Source organism: Castor canadensis, chromosome 5 (genome assembly GCF_047511655.1).
Source record: "Castor canadensis chromosome 5, mCasCan1.hap1v2, whole genome shotgun sequence".
Lineage (NCBI taxonomy): Eukaryota > Metazoa > Chordata > Mammalia > Rodentia > Castoridae > Castor > Castor canadensis.
In genome coordinates, this window is record NC_133390.1 from 157,710,692 (window position 1) to 157,729,108 (window position 18,417).

General features: G+C 57.6%; 3 protein-coding genes across 4 annotated transcripts; 2 read left to right on the forward strand and 1 right to left on the reverse strand.

The window, feature by feature from the left end:
• Positions 1-1,209: 1,209 nt before the first annotated feature.
• Necab3 (N-terminal EF-hand calcium binding protein 3) lies at positions 1,210-18,007 on the reverse strand. 2 transcript variants are annotated; one of them, XM_074074567.1, is made up of 14 exons: positions 17,971-18,007; positions 17,663-17,721; positions 15,507-15,531; positions 13,662-13,770; positions 12,949-12,974; positions 12,660-12,757; positions 4,158-4,294; positions 3,765-3,883; positions 3,539-3,618; positions 3,382-3,435; positions 2,845-2,957; positions 2,636-2,713; positions 2,087-2,178; positions 1,210-1,992 (listed from the first exon to the last, which is right to left on the reverse strand). In XM_074074567.1, the coding sequence occupies exons 1-14, from the start codon at positions 17,990-17,992 to the stop codon at positions 1,964-1,966; spliced, it is 1,041 nt and encodes a 346-aa protein (XP_073930668.1). In that variant the 5' UTR covers positions 17,993-18,007; the 3' UTR covers positions 1,210-1,963. The 2 variants fall into 2 exon arrangements, with proteins under 2 accessions (XP_073930668.1, XP_020025854.2); XM_020170265.2 differs by lacking the exons at positions 17,663-17,721; positions 17,971-18,007 and adding an exon at positions 17,373-17,522.
• Positions 6,192-7,521, forward strand: C5H20orf144 (chromosome 5 C20orf144 homolog). The gene is made up of 3 exons (XM_074074568.1): positions 6,192-6,373; positions 6,684-6,794; positions 7,074-7,521. Exons 1-3 carry the CDS (start codon positions 6,245-6,247, stop codon positions 7,491-7,493), a joined length of 660 nt encoding a protein of 219 aa, XP_073930669.1. The 5' UTR covers positions 6,192-6,244; the 3' UTR covers positions 7,494-7,521.
• Actl10 (actin like 10) lies at positions 9,560-13,417 on the forward strand. The gene is made up of 3 exons (XM_020170272.2): positions 9,560-9,563; positions 9,938-10,048; positions 10,091-13,417. The coding sequence occupies exons 1-3, from the start codon at positions 9,560-9,562 to the stop codon at positions 11,410-11,412; spliced, it is 1,437 nt and encodes a 478-aa protein (XP_020025861.1). The 3' UTR covers positions 11,413-13,417.
• Positions 18,008-18,417: the final 410 nt, after the last annotated feature.

Sequence of the window (18,417 nt, forward strand, 5' to 3'; positions counted from 1 at the left end):
GTTCAAGATCCTGCCTCAAAAAAGCAAACAACAGAAACAGCACTGTTTTTTTTGCTTTTTGTTTCTTGGGCGTGCAGGGGTTGGAAGCCCGGGGCCTCGCACATGCTCAGACGTGCTCTGCCACTGAGCTCCACCCCCAGCCCCAGCACATTCCCCCTGGAAAGACTTCTTCTCTAGCAAGGAGACATACTGAAACTGGAGTGTGGGGACAAACTGCCCCAAGCCAGCCAGGCCCTTGTGTCTGTCTAGATACAGCCATCTGGGTAGGGGCGGGGTGCAGTCTGCTCCTGGTCAAGGAGCCACTAGGCCCCTGTGCTTAGCCTTTGGCCTGGGCAGCCAGGCGGGTAGGGGAACTGCCTCCTGTGAGGGACCCTGGGGAGCAATCCCAGGGAGATCCCTCCTAGAGGCCGACCAGCATGCCCACCCTGAGCCGGTAACATCTCACCTGCCTTTCTGGCCCACACCTCAACACCCAGCAAGGATCTGACACTGCTGGGCATCAGCAACACTGTTGAAATGCGAAATTGGTGACGCCCCCTGGCTCTTCAGCCCTGGCTTAGAACCTACAGCAGTTTTCTAAGGACCAAGCGCCTTCTGCCTTCACCCCCTCCCACCCTCACCGCCAGCTGTACCCCAGCATCTCTCCTTCCCCTGGCCTCACTGCTTGCTGCTGGGTTTCCCTGGGTCTGTGGGCAAGTGCTCCCTCCCCCTCCAAGTCTGGAAAACTGAGCCCATACCTCTGACCAGGTCAGATCTGCCCTGGGCTCTATGGCCACTCCCGCCACGTGCCTTCCTGACCCTTTCTCCAGGACAGTCTCCCCCTGGCTGGTAGGAGTGACTCAGTCATCATCCTCCTGGATTTGCTCCGTCAAGTGGCAGTGGCAATGACAGGTCCAGCCTGACATAGGAGGTTCTGTCTAGGTACAGATCTTCCTACAGGAAGCGCTTTGTGACCCTGTGAAGGCTCTGTGTGGTACGAAGCTGAAACCTCAGCAGTTTGAACATTGTCACTCCCCTTTCCCAGGCAGGACCCTGGCCCAGGGGTTGTGGGGTGCAGGCCCTGGACTGGAGAAACCTGCCCCAGCTATGGCAGAGTCTCTCTGCAGATATGGAGCATTAGGTGATATGGGCACAGGATGGGCTTCTCCCTCTGCGTTTCCAGTCAGGGAGGTCAGGGCCCCAGAGCAAGAGAGAGAGGAGGAGACGCCAGAAATGACCACCGCCTTTTATTGCCTCCGTGCTGGGCTCCCGGGCTGGGGTTCACGAGATCTCTGGGGGCAGCAGGCAAGTCTAGACCCAAATTATTGCTACTTTGCAAGGTGACTTTGAGGCTTCCCATAGTGCCCTGAGAATGGGTGGGGTATGCACATGCAAATGTTATGCAAATGACATGCAAACCAACCCAGGATCCTCCAGAGGTCTCTAGTGTAGACATGGTTGCTGGAAAAGTTAGTGCCAACCTAGTGGGATGATGGGGCGACCCAGGTCCTTACTCTGCACAGCAGACTGATCTGGCCCAGCCTCAGTGGTTGAGGTTCGAGGGCTTGGGGATCCCTGAGCATCAGCCTTGGTTCTACTGCTGGGTGCGGAACAGCAAAAGCTCTTTCCCGAGACAGCAGGAAAAAACAGAACACCACTAGGCAGTCAGAGAGTTCAGGGACCTGCCTGAGCCACACCACTAGGCAGGGGCAGAGGGGACCAGAATACAGGCCTCCTGAGCCAGGCAGAAGCCCAGGTACCTTGTACCTTGGAAGCTACAAACAATAGAATACGCTGATAAATAAATCAACAGAAAGCAAGCAGCCCAGTGCCTGCTCTCTGGGCTGAGAGACCTTCCACCAGCTGGCCAGGCCCCAGGTCTAAGAGGAGGCAGGGTCCTTGGGTCTCCGTGCTGAGTCGACCAGTGCAGAAGGTTCTAGGAGTTAAGCAGGGCCTCAGGGTCCTTGGCTTAAGCAGGTCAGGCTCAGTTATTATTCATAATCCACCAGGAGGCTGGGGGTCAGAGGCTGGGGGTCAGGATCCATGGGGGGGCCCCTCACCCCTCCCAGGTCCCAGGGCTGAGAGAGGACTGGGGGCTGCAGCACACCTGGGAAGAACACAGTGGTGAGGGTGTCCGGAGTGCGCAGGTGGTCAATGAGGATGCGCTGGAAGGCCTTACTGCAGGGTGACTGCTGGTGCCTGCAGAGGGCCATGGAGGGGACCAAGGCTACAGTCATCTACTCCAAGATCAGGGCCATCTGCTCTTGGGACTCCCGCCCAACCCCAGTCCTGCTGCCTGGATTCAGATCCCAGGCCTTTCCCACACTGGCTCCAGCCTCTGGTGTTTCCCTCTGTGAAATGGGGATCAGGTGTTTACTTCACTGGAATACAGTGAAGATTGAAGGAAGTATCACACAAGGCACCTGCCACAGGGATAATAGTGTGCATTAGCTGAGTGCCTACTATGTACTTGGCACTATATTCAGTTTTTTACAGTCATCTCACTTAGCCCAAGGGAGGCTTGACACTGGGGCCCAGATGGGTTAGGTAACTCAAAGGAGGTCACACAGCCAGTGAGTGGGAGAGCAGGACTTTACCTGGCCTGACCCACTCCAGGACCCATACTTAGTGTCAGCTGTTAGACCACCACTCATACCTTCTCCAGGAGGCTTCGTCCTGCCAGAACTCATACAGGGTGAAGGAGGCATTGTTTAGCATCTTCTGGGCAGACACACTGCAGGGCCAAAGAGATAGCTATGCCATGATAGAGCTGCGACTACCACTGCCCACCTGCCAGGGTCCAATGGGTCCCCTCTGTTCCCCTCTCCCCGCCCCAGCCATCCCACCAGCCGGCTGGCCACTTACTGCAGACACTGGCTCTGAGCCCCCGTGAAGTCCACATAGCAGCACAGGGCTCGATGGAAGTCCTGCAGGGCCTCCTCTGCCACCTGCACTTGCCTCTGGGCCATGAGGATGTGCTGGCCAAGAGTGAAGCCAGTCACGGGACAGGCCAGGCACAAGGCAAAGGCTCCTTCCTTCCTCGCCTGGACCCCTGCTGCCAACAAGCTCCTGCACCCGACTCCCCCCCAGCACCCTCTCCTTCATCAAGATCACCGCCCTACTCCAGCCATTATCCCTGTCTTCTGCAGCAACCACCACTCCCTACTGCCCCCTCCAGCTTCCATTCCCTGCCCCAGATCTGGCGTTCAGAAATACCAGTAAGGGAATTACCAAGAGGGGCAGTGACTTCTGCAGGGTCACAGAGCAAATGCAGGAAGAACCCAGCCTCTTCCTGCCAGGTCTGGGGAAGGGGCGGATGGGCAGCTGGCCCCCTACGTCCGTCCCTCACTTCATGAGCACCTGTAGCCCAAAACCCAGTGACCTGCCCCTCCCCAGGCTCACCGAGTTGGGACCCTTGACAAGGTCCTCTTCATGCAGGGGTTCCAGCCGAGGAGCCTGTGAGGGACACAGAGTATGGGCCAAGCCCCCAGCAGGTACCTGGTTTGAACAGATGCCAGGGACAATCTCCCCAAGGGTCACTGGCCACCTGGCCACTCACCTTGCAGTCAAGCTGGTCTATGAGCTCCTGGAGACGGTTGACTTGCAGTCGCCACTGCATCTCTGCCTCCGAGCTCCGCCCTGGGGTGGGGGAGAACGAGGGCATCAGCCAGTGTCCCTGAGGCTGAGAGGCCTTTTAGGATGAGCTGGGAGCAATGGAGCAGACCCTGGGGGAGTGGAGAGTGGATGCCACGCCTGCCCTGGACCCCACCCTGCCACAGGCACACCTATGTCAGCGGAGCCAGGAGACCAGGTAGGTGACCGACTGACACTCCTCAGGGCTCTGCGTCCTGCCCGCCGGCTGCCACGGGGTCTGCTCTTCACTTCCACATTCTCTTCATCTGACCTAGGGAAGTAGAGTCAGCCCACTGCCTCCAGACCTCAGGGCTAAGGACTGGGGGTCCCAGCACATGACAAGGCCCAGGTGGGACAAGACAGGCCTCCTGGGACTTTGAGGTCCGGTCCCAAAGCCAGCCACCCTTTCTTACCCACTCATGGCCTCCTACCCAAGAATGTGTCCAGAACACCGGAAGGAAGGAATGCGAGGACACTAATGGGTTTAGAATGCAGGGACGAGCACTCACGCACTGGACCCACACCCTGGCAGGGTCCTCACATACCGCAGGCCACGGGCCTGGGCCTCCAGGGTGTCCGACGCCCCCTCCAGCGAGCTCTGCAGGGCTTGTAACTGGCTCACTGTCTCCCGCAGCAGAAAGCGTGTGACAAACTGGTCCACTTTGGAAGCCTGCTCATACTCCTGAGGGCAAAAGCAGGCCTGGCTGGCATCTTCGGGTCCTGAGCACACAGTTCTGAGAGGGAGTCGCCTGTCGGGTGGGCTCCCTCTTGCCCATCAGAGCAACAGTGGAAGTACAAAGAGCAGTTATAGGGCATAAGGACCTGGCACAAGCAGGAGGGCACTGAGGCTCAGTGGGCAAGGGGGGCCTGGGTCCCTTCTCTTCTAGGTCTGGGCTCTCCCTGGCAGGAGTGACGCCCGCTCACAGGGAGCACCTGGCCACTGGCATGCTGAGCCTTTTGGACCTGTTGGGGCTACTACCTTCTGCTTAGCTATAGCCAGTGAGGGACCAGGCATGGTCAGGCAGGAAGGGGGCTGGGTGGTGGTCCCAGGGCATCCAAGGGCTAATTCTGACACAATGATGTGTGAGGTGGCCCCATATCTAACAGCTGGCCTCAAACTCACAATCTGCTTAGGCATCTGTTCATTCACTCATTCATCCATGCAAAAATATGTTCACTGTGTGCTTTTTTAAAGAGATAGATATAAGACCACCAGGCGCTGTCCACACACATACCAGCACTGACTTCACCCTACATCACCAGCCTCCCCCCAGCTCCTCCCCAGGTAGGCAGACAGGACCACGCACCAGGTCCTGTGCTACTCACCTTGGGATTCTGACTCCCCAACTACCTTCACCTCCTGTCCTTTGGTTTCCTCATCTATAAAACAGGAATGAAATGCCCACCACACTGAGCTGTTCGGAGGTTGCCCTCAGCTAATTCCTACGTAGGACTCAGCCCAGTGCCTGGCTCACAAGTTCTCCATCCCAGAATTGTCCTCACTTGAATTGTCAAACATACGTCCTGCCTGCCGGCTGCCACTTCCACATTCTCTTCATCAGCCCACTGCCTCCAGACCCTCAGGGCTAAGGACTGGGGGTCCCAGGACATGACAACGCCCAGGTGGGACAAGAATCTGCCTGCTTGCAAACCCAACAGTCACAGATGTTCTGAGAAGCCCTCACCTCTACCTTGCACACAATCTAGGGTGGGAGTCCTGGGGAGCCTCGAGCCAGATGCCAGCCCTCCCTCTCCGAGGGGGCTGCAGAGGCACCATCCATCAAGGACTTCATCTCTTGTGCATGACTGCCTCAGCTCTGCCATAGGACCTAGCCAGGATTGGGAGATGACAAATGGATGAAGTGGAGGCTGGGTTCTGACATTCTTGGACAAATCAGTAGTTTTTGTCTCCACCAAATTCTTCCAATAAATTTCCTTGTGGTGCATTAGATGACTGATTGGTTTTCTATTGCTTGCAACCAAAGAACCCACCCTGTGCCAGGTGCCATTCCAAGAATAATTTTTTTAACCATCATGGGAATGTTCAAGAACCATAACTAAGCTGGGCATCAACGATTCATGCCTGTAATTGTAGCTACTCAGGTGGTAGAGATCAGGAGGACTGCAGTTCAAAGCCAACTCCAGGAAATGGCTGTTGAGAGCCTATCTTGAGAAAAACCTGACACAAACTAGGGCTGGAGGAGTGGCTCAATGGTAGAGTGCTCTGAGTTCAAACCCCAGTACCATCAAGGGAAAAAAAAAAAAAAAAACGCTTGTAGTGACTCAATTTTGCAGAGGAGAATGAAACCTAGAAAGGTTCACTTTGGCCAAGCTTACACAGCTAGCTAGTGGCAGGGCCAGGGTTCAAACCCAAGCTATGTTAATTCCTCTCTACTCATCACTAAGCACCTTATAAGCATAGCTTCAGTTAGGATCAAAGCCAGAAGTCAGCCATACCCAGAGTCCCCTGGGGGGCGCTGGGAGGAAGAGCTCTGAGCTGGAGCTGGTGAGGCTGACCTGTGAGGTCACAATGCAGCCTCCCTGGGCGGGGCAGGGTGGAGCCAGGGCCCTTGGCTAGAGGGTAGGGCAGCGGCAGCATGGGCGGTGGCCCTCAGTGGTGACCAGCCCTGCCATGGGGAACAGCACCTCCCACAAGAGGATCAAAGTACTCAAGCAGGCCTGCACGGAGGGGCTGCCGGACATGGACAAGGGCCAGCGCAAACAGCAGTTCTTCAGCCACCTCAAGCGGAGGAACCCAAGTGTGAGCTGAAACGGTGGGAGGGGACATGCTGGGGGCAGGTGGCCCTGGACAGAAGGTCAGGAAGGAAGTCTAGGCCTGTGGGCACAAGTCCCAAGGGCCTGAGAAGGGTTAGGGAATCCCTCTAGAGGAGAAGGGTCACAGGAGCCCACGTGGGCCTAGGCGGGATCCTAAAAGCTCAGAAAGGAGGCCAGGACAGGATTCTCCCAAATCTGGGCAAATGGGTGGAGGTCAGGCAGGGGGAAGCAATCATTGGTACCACTCATTGGCACCACTGCGGTTACTACACAGGGAATTCCCTTTATTACTCCAGGCCACAGCCTCAAAACATGCTGCTTTCCCGCTCTTCCAATGGGGATTGGCCCTTGACCCAGCCGGCAGGATGAGATCCCCCGGTATTAAGGCAGGGATCTCATCGCAGAAGGTCAGCCTGGGGTGGGTGAGGGTTGCAGAAGGGAGGCGGAGACCCGGGCGCTTGGCCAAGGTGGGGAAGGTCTCTGACCTCAAGAAGGGAACGGTGTGCGTTCCTGGGGCCTAATGAACACTGCACATGGCAGGATGACCGGAGTCCCGGAAACACAGAGGGGCAGAGTCCTGGGAGACACGGCGGCGGGGAGGATGAGGGTCTCGGGAAGGAGGACAGGGCCGTCTTGGGTCGTGTGCTCGGCCCCAAGCGTGCTCTTCCCCCACACCCACCCCCCAGACCAAGATCGTGCTACTTTTTCCGCTGGACAAGCGGCAGCAGCTGGCCGGGAGGGCGGTGGGCCCCTGCCCGCGATCCGGGCGGCCGGGTGAGGACGCGTCCAGCGCCCCGGCGGGCTCCCCGTCTGTGGCGCCCAATCTGCGAGGGGCGGGTGACGGCGCCGAGCGGCGCGAGGGCGCGCGCGCGAGGGAGATGAAGAAGATCCTGGTCCTGCTGCTGCTGCTGGATGCGCGGCTGCAGGAGGAGGGGCGCCGCGCGGCGGACGGGGCCGGGGGCGGACCCGAAGGCGGGGCCAAGGTCGTGCAGGACTGGCAGCGGCTGTACGCCCACCTGCTGACCGAGAGCGAGCCGAACCGCGAGCGCGACCCCGGCAAGGAGCAGCCCCGCAAGCGGCGCCGCTGCCCTCGCCCGCGGCCCTGAGCGCCCGGCGCGGCCCCCCAACACAGGACTCGGCCCAATAAAGCGTGCAGAGCAATCCTGGCGTCCTCTAGCTCTGTATGGAGGGCTGGGGCGCGCAGTCAGGGCGGGGGCAAGGTGAGGCTCGGGCGAGTCGGGGATGAACAGAACAGATCGCGAGCAGAGCCGCCGCTATGACCTGGAGCCAGGGCTGTCTTTACCTTGTCCTTCCTCATGGCACAAAGGGTCAGAACCACAATCCGTTCCCCAGCCACTTCAGACCCAGGTCCGATCCTATCATATCTGCAGACCCAAAGGAGGTAGACTTGGGCAAACCCAGGCTCCGCCACGCTAGGAAAATGGGACCTGTTTCCAGCAAAGACCTGACATCTCCAAGAGTCCCCAGCATTCAGAATTCCTCTTAAGAGATGTGGAATGGCTCAAGTGATAGACCGCTTACAAGTGCGAGGCCCTGAGTTCGAACCCCAGTACAGTCCCCCATACACAAAATAAGAAAGAAATCCCTCTTAGGCGGAGGGAGGGTTCCAGACAAATGGGCACATGCTGGGGAAGAACAGCCAGGGTCCCCTGTCAGCTGGGGTGAGGCCTGAGCCTCAGATTCTGGCTAAGGGAGCACCCAGGAGGAGAGGCTGGGCTTCTGGCCCTCACTCTACCCCACTGTGCGCATTAACTTCAAGCACTCAGCTCCCCAGACTTCAAGGCCCCTCAGGTCAAAGTCAGCACTTGTCTCCCAACCTACTCTGCCCCATCCCCTTCCCTAAATTTAGCCAAAGGCTTCTTTCCAAACCACTTAACCTGTCTAGGGCAGGTCTCTCCCCTAGTCACAGCTCTCACTCCTTCACTGCCCTTGGGGAAAGCCAAACATGTAATTGGGATGTGTAGGAGGAGCTCCCTAGACTCAGTCTCCCCTCCTAGGGCCTCTCAGTGGTTGCCTCCCTCGCCCCTGTTCTGGCTGTACAAGTACTTGTGGCCTCCAGTGTGAGACTTACTTCCTACATCACTCAGGCAGCAGAATTCTCACTCTTTTGGTTCCTAAACCCAACTCCAGACCCACCCAAATGTGTAGCCTTAGCCTGGTGGTGTAGTACGTGCCTTGATCCCAGCACTGTGGAGGCTGAAGCAGAAGAAATGAGTTTGAGGTCAGCCTGGGCTATACAGAGACCATGTCTCAAAAAGCCAAAAAAAAAAAAAAAAAAAAAGTGCAACCTGCCTTCCTGCGACACACTGGACCAGCCTCAGAGCGCTCCCTTTGGAGTAGATGTAGCAGGGGGAAGGTCCCAGCTTGCTAAAGCCACAAGCCCATCTCCAATTTCTGCTGAAGATGTGCTTTTTGTGGTTGTCAACACAAAAGATCCCCTCCACAAGGCCTGCATTACACTAGAGAATGCATGACCCATACCAGGGCCCCTGCTTATTGTGACAGCTGCCTGTGCCATGTTATGTTTGTAACCCATATAGTTACAAACAGGGTGACCATGTTCCTCTGTACATGCTTGGCCCAAACTGTCCCTATCAACCCCTGTAAGAGAGTGTTTTCTGTATGAACTCGTACATGCTGAACACCAGTCTTCAGAAGAATAAAACCACAGTGCAAAGACAATGCACACCACCCTGTGGTCAGGCCCTGTTCCTGAGACCTGATTTCACCTTGTCCTTGGGATCTGTGAGACATAGCTTAAGTTCATCTGAGTGAGTCTTGTACTTGCCACCAAAATAGTCCAAAGGAGAATAATGAAGCTCTGCTGACAAGAAGTGGCCTCTTTCCTTGTGTGAGGGTACTCACTACTTTTTAGAGGAAGAAACAGCACAAAGCCTTAGGGTGCAACCTTGCTCATGGTTGCACAGTGAGCTTCAGAACTGAGGCACAACTCAGGCAGGATCCCTGTGTAGCTGCCTAGGCCTCTCAGGGCAGAGCTGAGGTCCTCAGAGCAACCAGCCATAGATGTATAGATCTAAAGAGCTTTCTCTTCAGCACTGAGAGAGGAAGTCGAAACTTCTGGCCAGAATACATCAGATAATCCAGTGCTCTGGGGAAAGAACTGATCGTGCTGGGCCGCTGAGGCTAGACCATGGGTACCCAAATTGCTGCCACTAGCTCAGTGCAGGAGACAGATGACAGATCCAGGGAGTTTTTGTGGGGGGAGGGGCTGCAGGAGCACAGCAGGTGCTTGAGGAGGTCTGAGGTCACAATGAGTCCAATCCAAGTTCTTTCTTCCTGCTCTGACCATCCTCTCTCACCTCCACAACTAGGAACATCTTTGGCCAAGCTCAGATGAGAAGTGCCAAGAGACTACTTGGGGCTTAAGGGCTGGGCCGGACTCCTGGGTCCCCAAACTGGATATAAATCCAGATGACCTTGCCTCACGGACCCTTCACTTCCAGAGCCCTGCTCCACCTGGCAGTTTCTCAATACCTAAAAGGATTTGTCTGAACATCCGGTCATCTAGCTCAGCGAGGGCGGAGCCGCAGGCAGGGCCACGCCCTGAGAGGGCGGAGCCTGGAGCAAGGTGGAGCTGGGAGCCAGAGTAGCGGGAAGAACAAGAAGCGACTGGAGCCCCGTGAGCGCGAAGACTGACGCTGGACCAAGGGCGGGGCCTCAGGCCTGGGGCGGAGCCACGAGCTGAAAAGGATCCGGCCACTCAGGCCCCGAGAGGTGGGGCCTCACGGCCAGGGGGCGGAGTCGAGGGCTGAGAGAGACAGTTATCCAGCCCTGAAGCGAGACGTAGTAGGAGGCCGAGCAGGCTCGAGGGCGGGGCTCTCCGCCGAAGGGCGGGGCCGAGCCCGGAAGGTGGCGTCGGCGTCTGGGAACCGCCGGGTGCGCTGGCCGCCTTGCCTGGGCCGTGTCGCGGTGGTAGTGGATCAAGGCTCCGGCTTCACCAAGGCAGGCTTCGCGGGCGAAGACCAGCCGCGCATAGTCCTGAAGAGCTCGAGCCTGGTCCCCAGCTGGGATCGGCCGGGCTGCGAGCTGGCTGGCGGCGTGGCGCGAGCGCACCCCATCAAGCACGGCGTGGTGGTGGACTGGGAGGCGCTGGAGGGGCTGTGGGAACGCCTGCTGGTGGGTGGCCTGCGGGTGTGCCCAGATCAGTGGCCCGTGCTGGTGAGCGACTCGCCGTCGGCGCCGCCTCAGGGCCGAGAGAAGGTGGTCGAGCTGCTGTTCGAGGCCTTGGCGGTGCCCGCGTGTCACCTGGCCAGCACCGCGTTGCTGGCGCTCTGCTCCACCGGCGCACTCAGCGGGCTGGCAGTGGAGGCGGGCGCCGGCGTGTGCCACGCCACGCCCATCTACGCGGGTCACTCGTGGCACAAGGCTACCTTCCGACTGGACGTGGCAGGCAGCACCCTGTCGCGCTATTTGCGAGAGTTGCTGGTGGCAGCCTGCTCTGACCTTGGATTGCAGGCCCTGCCTCGCAAGGCCATTACACAGCTCAAGAAGCGCAGCTGCTATGTGTCGCTGGATTTTGAGGGCGACCTCCGTGACCCTGCCCGCCACCATCCGGCCTGTTTCTGCTTGGGTAATGGGTGCTCCGTGCGCCTCAGCAGCGAGCGCTTCCGCTGCCCGGAACCCATCTTCCAGCCGGCTCTGCTAGGCCAGGCTGTGCCGGGACTGCCCACGCTGGCCTTTCGGGCACTACAGAAGGTGCCCACAACTCTGCGGGGACGGCTGGCCAACACGGTGGTGCTGGCTGGTGGTTCCACGCTTTTCCCTGGCTTCGCTGAGCGCCTGGACCAGGAGCTGGAGGCGCAGTGCAGGAGGCACGGGTACCCGGCCCTACAGCCCCGCCTGGTGGCCAAGCCCGGGCGTGGCCAAGCTGTGTGGACTGGAGGCTCCATGGTGGCCTCCTTGCACTCATTCCAACGCGGCTGGATGACCCGGGCCATGTACCAAGAGTGTGGTTCCAGGCTGGTGCACGAAGTGTTCAACTGAGTCAGAGGACAGAGGCAATGGTGCCACAAGGGGGGTTGGCAGGCACCGAGGCTTCAGGCTGAGCTGCAGCTCTACCAGAGTGTCCAGTACCAGATAAAAGTCTGAAGTGTTTGCAGCTGACAGGCTCCTCATGTGAGGATGGGCCACCCATTCCTTTCTGGGCTAGGAGGAAGTGGTTGGGGCCCACTGGGCCCTCGTTTTGACGTGCATGTTGGAATTCCCCAAACCTCTGCTACTGGACAGAATCCACTCCAGCTGACCACTCAGGAGGCCTGGGCCCAAGGGGCAACCCTTTGAAAAACTACTAAATCTCATGTGAAAGCAAGCAGAAGTCCTGTCCCTAGCTGTGTGCTCAGTGATCTTTAAACCCTGAGGGTCTCAGTTTGCCTTTCTATAAAAAATGGGGTTGGAGCAGGGTGTGTAGCTCAGTGGTAGAGCTCTTGCCTAACATGTACAAAGCCCTGTCTGGCTCTCCAGCACCAACAAAGTGGGGAAGGCACAATCCCAGGCTTACTGCTTCCTCCCCACCCCACCCCCATTTATAAGAGTTACGGGCAAAGGGAGGTGGAAGTTCCTTCAAAAGGAACGTACAGGGCAGGGAATGGGGCTCGGGTAGAGTGCTTGCCTAGCAGGTCCAGTCCCCCAGCACTGAGCGGGGAGGCACACAAAGGGAGAAGTGGCTGATTTTTTGAAGTCACCACATAAGGGCCTGGGCCAGGCTGTCAACAATGTCTATACTTGTGCACACAGGTGTCCACACAAGCACACAGCAACATGTGGGCAAACACATACCTGCCTACTCAAATATGTCCTTGGGCCAGGCCCCACACATGGGCTGCATGCACCAGCAAAGGTCTGTGGGTGTGGGTAAGCACAGCTTCCCACCTCTCAGCCCATGCCTGGAGGGTCTGCCTGGAGGGTCCTGGCCTCACAGCCCCCAGCAGGCAATTAACAAAACCTACTGTGTGCCAGACATTGTTCTGAGTACTGGGAACAGAGCAGAGAACAAAACAGACATTTCCCTGCCTTCACTCTCATTTAATTGGTACAACAAAGTATTATCCCTGGTTTACAGATGAGGAAACTGAGGCCCAGAGGGGTAAAGGGGCACAGTCACTAAGTGGGATTGTTAGAATTTGAACCCAGGCCTCCAGCTCCGCAGCCCTGAGCCAAGACAGAAGAAGGTCCCATAGCACTACAAACCCCTTGTGTCAATTTGGGCCCCCACCATCAGCCCCTCTGCTCACCAGCTTGGTGGTATCCATGGCATTGAGCACCGCATGGTTCAGCGACTCCAGCGCAGCCAGCACAGGCCGGTAGACACCCAGGTGCTTTGAGAAGTAGTCTGTGGGCAGAGGAGGTGCTCAGGGGCTCCCAGTCCCCCACCATCTATCTGGCCCAGAATTCCTCAGCTGCCAAGCAGTTCTCACATCCTGAGCCCAGCCCATCCTGTCCCACTGGGGATGAGCAACAGTCCCTCACCATACCCACCCACCCAGGGGCTCAGGACACAAGGCCCCATATGGGCCTACTCACCACACAGTTTCTCTGTTTCTAAGTTGCTGCAGTGAAAAGAAAAAGTGCTTTTCAGACCTTACACTTGAACCTGGTGAACTGGACTGTGCAAGCCAAGGTCTCCACAGCCCCCTTCCCCCCTCCCGGCTCCTGCTAACTCCCAACTCAGTCTGACACGGAATTTGGCTAGGGTGTTCAGCCCAAGCACTGGGAGCCTTGAATGCCAAGCTAGTATGGGATTTATCCTAAGGAGACTGTGGAAGGAAAGGGAGAGGGAGGGACAGCTGTATACATGTGTGATGTGTGTACACCTAAGTGAGGAAGCATGGGAAGGGGCATGCACACTCATGCCAAGATGTGTAGCTGCAGCATGTGTGGGAAGGTGTGTGTGTGTGCATGCACCTGCACACGAGTGGAGGCAGGCGGGGCCCAGCTGTCCCCAGGCATCCTAAGCTCTGGTTCCTGCAGGAATCAGGATGGGGGGGGACAACTGCTGAGCATGGTGGTGACTCAGGTCTGGCTATTTTGGGGTCCCAGCTGGAAGCAGTATAGCAGGAAGGCTGAGCTGGGGAGGGGGTGGGTGGGCGAGGAAACTGGCATTGGGCCCTGGCGCCTTTCTCCCGGTTCTCCACTCCCTGTCCTTCAAAAGGAACAAGGCAGCAGGGGACACTGTAGGGTGGGGACAATGTGGCCAGGCCTCTGCCCACGGCCCAGCGATCCCTTCTTATACTCACTCGGTGGGGTGCCCATCAATGCCACTGAACAGGTCCCGAAGTTCCCCTGGGCTGAGAACCCCATCGGCAAAGTAACTCTGGAACTCCTCGAATGAGAGCTTACCGTCGTCTGGAAGGACAGAGAGCAGCGTGGGTGACTCCTAGCCTGACAGCACCTGTCCAGCCCTCCAAAAGTATCCTGGGATTCACAACCACCCAACCAGGTGGCATGGGATTCTGACTGCAGTGGGGACCCTCACTGCTAAGGGGCAAAAGGTATCTTTGGGGACTTAAAGAAACAAAATAACAGCAGCCTGGGACACATCAGAGCAGGGTTTGGAGTCTCTGCCCCACATGCTGGCCAGCCTGGCTCCAGGGTGGAGGGAACCTCTGCTCTGGACCAAGACCTTCACAGAGAAGCCACGTCTATCCAATACTAGGACTCTAAGCAGCAGTAGGCTGGCTGGGGAGGGATGATGACTTGAGCAAGACAGAGAGCAGAAGCGGGACCAGTGATCTGGGGATCTGAGGATCTGGGGATTCAGCAAATGGGAGTCAGGGAGCATGCTGGGGGAGGGCCTGAGCCTCTCCAGATAGAATGCCCTGACCCCCATGTCTTTGGTGGGGGGAGGGAGGTGTTGAGACACAGTCTTACTGTGTATTCCAGGCTGGCTTGAATTCACAGTCCTTCTGCCTCAAGCCTTCCAAGGGCTAGGATTACAGGTATGTACCATCATTCCTGACTTAGGATACGTTTTGACTTTTTTTAGCAGGTTTTGGTGATTGAACCTAGGGCCTTGTGCACGCTAGACAAGCATTCTACCACTAGAGTTACACCCTTGATCAATGTTCCCCACCAATTTGAAGAGACCCAAGGAGAAGGGTCAAGTGTTAGGGAGACGACCCTGTCTTAAAGAGGCTAAAACACAGAGCTGGCTGGTTCATGTCTGTAATCCTAATTGGGAGGCTGAGATCAGGAAGATATAGGTTCAAGGCCAACCTGGACAAACAGTTTGCAAGACCCCATCTCCAAAATAACCAGAGCAAAATGGACTGGCAGTGTGACTCAGATGCTTTGAAAGGGCCTGCTTTGAAAGCTTGAAGCCTCAAGTTCAAACCCCAGTCCCACCAAAAATAGAAAAAAAAAGGCTAAAACACAAGAGGGTCTGCAGTTCCAGGGAAAGGTGAATTCTTCCACTGGCCATCTGGCACAGTGGGCTGCTCTGAGTCATGGAGGATCGAGGCACCTGTTGCATGCTGGGTGCCCAAAGTGCTCTTTCCAGACCAGGGCAGGAGCTGACTCCCAGCACAGTGGGCCCTTGCTCAAGGGCTCCAGCCCCCTCCCCCATCCCCACCCTACTCTGATCCAACAGTGGGTCCTGTGGAAAGTGAAAAGCCTTCTCAAAATCTGAGAGAAGTATGCCACAAACTGTCCATTATCCCAACCTTCCAACTACCTCACACAAGGTGCTTATGACCATGGGTTACATACACAGACCTGGATTCAGAAAGTCCACCAATTAAAGGCTGTGAGACCTCAGGCAACTTGCTTCACCTCTCTGGGGTGAGGAATTCCACACTAGTTAACTGTTGTGAGGACAATATGAGGTTATGTACAGGAAGTACCTATCACTGTGCTAGACAGCACTGCATGGAGGATCCCCTTCCAGCCTCTGGCTGAACCACATTCCTCTCTCTCCATCCTGCAGCACTTTCTCTGGGAAGAATGCCTTGGTTCATTTCCTGTTTCAGACCCCCCAAGATTTGTCTCCACAATAGACTCCATACCCCCTAGCTCCCAACTCTCCCTCTCTGATGTTCCCCATCCTACCCCTGACCGTGGGACCCAGTGGAAGCCACACTCACCATTCTTGTCTGCTCTGCGGAAAACCTGGAGGACAAAGGGACATGAGTGGGAGCTGTGAGTGGGGCCTGGGAAGCAAAGGCCCCCACCCAGCAACGGGGCTCCAGCTGACCAGCCTGCCCCTGCCTCACCCTCCCTCCCGCTCAGCTCAGCCCTGCAGGAGCTTCTCCAGCAAGGGAAGCACAGGAAGCATACACAGCAGGGCCTGCTGCTACTCCTTTCTCCTGCAGGGATAGGCAGCATGGGGGTGCTCCAGGCCAGCTCCTGCACCCCCACCTCCCACAGCTGGAGTCTAGCCCAAGTTCTATCCAATGCATCAGCCCTTGGCACGGTCCCAGCTTGAGGAAGGTTGGGAAGATGGGCCAAGATGCGGTCCAAGCATCCTGGGCAACCGTCCCAGACCTGAACCCCAACTCTGCTGTGTGGCCATCCACAGTCCATCCCAGTCTCTGCACTCTCTGAGCTATTCTGTTGTGCCTGTTGGGGATGCTGATACCAGGCACTGGCCTAGTCCTTTCTTTGCAGGTGCCTCAGTTTTTCCACTAGTCATGAGGGAACAGCCTGGAGTTTAACTCTTTCAGGGCTGGAGTTTCTAATGAGGCTAATCTAGCATGAGGGCCATGGGCAAGTGTGTGTATGCATGTGTGTGCAAGGGGTAGAGAGGGTGACAGGAGGTAAGGAGCAACAGATTTTATTTACAGAGAAGTGTACATGAAAGGCAACAGAGGCAGAGACAAGCACAGTCAAGACAGAGCCCCATCTCTGCCAGGTAACAGGGAGTCCCAGATCCCCCGCAGCAGTCCAGCAAAGGGCGACCCAGCAGGCCTGACTAGGAGTGAGTTCAGATCTGGACAGAGAGCTCCCATAGCTCCAGTCCTGAATACCAGTCCCCTCCATCTGACCTCCTATCCTGCCTGACTCAGAGGAGTTCTGCTACTGGCTTGGGATCGCACAGCAGCCCAGTGTGGCCTGAGTAGGTAGATGGAGATACTGGGGGTGGGGTGGAGTACTAAGCTGGGAATGAGGCCACTTAGGGCCACACCCTGTTGTGTCCCTGACTCCGACTCCATGTGTGACCTGAGACATATCCTTTCAGGCCTTGGTTTACTCATCTGGGGGACAGGAGGGTCAAGCTCCTTCCAACCTGGAGAATAGTGGTCAAGATGCTGAGTCACTCAGGCAGTGGGGAGGGGGCAGGGGAGGGCCAGGAGGGGCTGAGCACAGAGGTGAAGGGCAGGGAGGGTCTCAGGACAGTGACTGAGCCCCTACAGTCACAGGAGGGGGCTGCAGAGCCACCTGCTGCCCCTGGGGTGTCCCAGACCACAGAGAGTGACTGAACAGTCCTTACCAACTGTGGGGCTCCTCTGCTCTAGGGTCAGGCCCGAGGGCTCGGGGCAGCCCTGGGGTCAAAGAGGGAGCGCACCGGATGTGTCCAGACCTCTGCGCAGTCAGTCCAACCCGGGATGCCACAGAGCAGGATGGTGACTGCTGCTGTGATGAAGTGTTGACAGCCCCCGCCCCCACCAGACACACAGATGGGGTGGGTTTGGGGTGAAGGGCAGCGGGGACAGACACTGGACCTAATACAGGAGAGCCATGAAGAGACAGACAGGACAAGGGACACAAAGACAGCGAGATCAAGCTAAAGGGATTGCTAAGGAAACGTAGAAAGCAGGATCAGAGAGAGACGTGAGGGAGGCAGAGACCCAGAGAAACGGAGGCAGGGCCAATAGACGTAGTGGGAGAGACACAGACATAGAGACCGACCCAGGAGAAACGGGGACCGGGGCAGGAAGAAGACAGCCCCGCCGAACACAAGACGGAGACCTGCAGAGCCCCTAGACAGCCCGCCCACGCGCCCCACTCACGTCCTGGAAGAGCGCGTGTCCCGCGGGCCCGGCGGCGGGCGCGGGCGCGGGCGCGGGGAGCCGCGGGGACTCGGGCGCTGACGGCTGGAGCAGGCACACCGCGAGCAGCCCCGCGCACGCCATGGCGGCGCCACCCGCTCCGAGGGTTCAGCGGGCTCCACGGGTCTGCTGCGCTCCCTCAGCCTCCGCCGCCTCGGGTCGGACTGGGGGCGGGGCGCCCGCCCATTGGCCGAGCACGGCCCCGCCCCCGCCAGCAGCCCTCCCGCCCCTCCCGCGCGGCGCCCCCTTACCAGCCAGCTCCCGGCCTCGGTTTCCCTGTCTGAAGATGAAGACGAGGCCACAGGCCGGGCTGTGCAAAGAACAAGTCCAATACCAATTCGCTCCGCGGTTCTGTCGCCAGGACCTCCCGAAGGGAGGAAACACCCCAGGGACCAAGCCCGCTCCCCCGCCCCGGACCGGCCGAGTAAATGGCAGCCAGCCAGCCAGGAGTAGAACCAAGGGCTGCACGCACCCACCAGAGGGCAGGGCCCAGGTCGGTAGTGGGTTAACAAAGCCAAGTGCAAAAAGCGTAATAGAGCCCCGAGTGGGCGGAACCCACCATGCTGTTCATCTCTGGGCATCTGTATGCTTTTCTGCCAAACGGAGGTAATAGAGGGGACGGCACCTCCATAGAATTGTTGTGCAGATGAACCGAATGTAAAGGACTGAAAAAGGGACTGGCCCAGGAAACACCCACCTTAAAGGTTTGTTATAGCAGGCCCAGTGGAGTACTCCCGGGTACCTTTCTCACTCCAGGTCTCAGGCGTCGGGACCACTCTCCACTTAGCCTTATTTCATCTCTTCCACTCTGGCCCTTCCTCAACCCATTCCCTGCACAGCAGCCGGCGCTTTACATCTGGAACGGGATCTGATACTCCAGTTTGACTGGTGATTGACTCCTTGTCCCCAGAATAAAACCCAAGACTGAACATCCCTGTGCCAACATCACTTTGTCCCTCAACTCAGGACTCCAGCCACTGGTTCCTCTCAGGTCCTTCCTCTGTCC

Bases quoted from the DNA above. Each gene is read 5' to 3' on its own strand.
- C5H20orf144 (XM_074074568.1), top strand. From the start codon at position 6,245: ATGGGGAACAGCACCTCCCACAAGAGGATCAAAGTACTCAAGCAGGCC. The intron at 6,374-6,683 runs GTGAGCTGAAAC...TTATTACTCCAG, and splicing joins TCAAGCGGAGGAACCCAAGT to GCCACAGCCTCAAAACATGC. The intron at 6,795-7,073 runs GTCAGCCTGGGG...CCCACCCCCCAG, and splicing joins CAGGGATCTCATCGCAGAAG to ACCAAGATCGTGCTACTTTT.
- Necab3 (XM_020170265.2), bottom strand. From the start codon at position 17,495: ATGGCGTGCGCGGGGCTGCTCGCGGTGTGCCTGCTCCAGCCGTCAGCG. The intron at 12,758-12,948 runs GTGAGTAGGCCC...CTCTGCCCACAG, and splicing joins AGAAACAGAGAAACTGTGTG to ACTACTTCTCAAAGCACCTG. The intron at 3,884-4,157 runs GTATGTGAGGAC...CTACTTCCCTAG, and splicing joins GCCCAGGCCCGTGGCCTGCG to GTCAGATGAAGAGAATGTGG.
- Actl10 (XM_020170272.2), top strand. The intron at 10,049-10,090 runs GTGAGCGCGAAG...GCGGGGCCTCAG, and splicing joins CAAGAAGCGACTGGAGCCCC to GCCTGGGGCGGAGCCACGAG.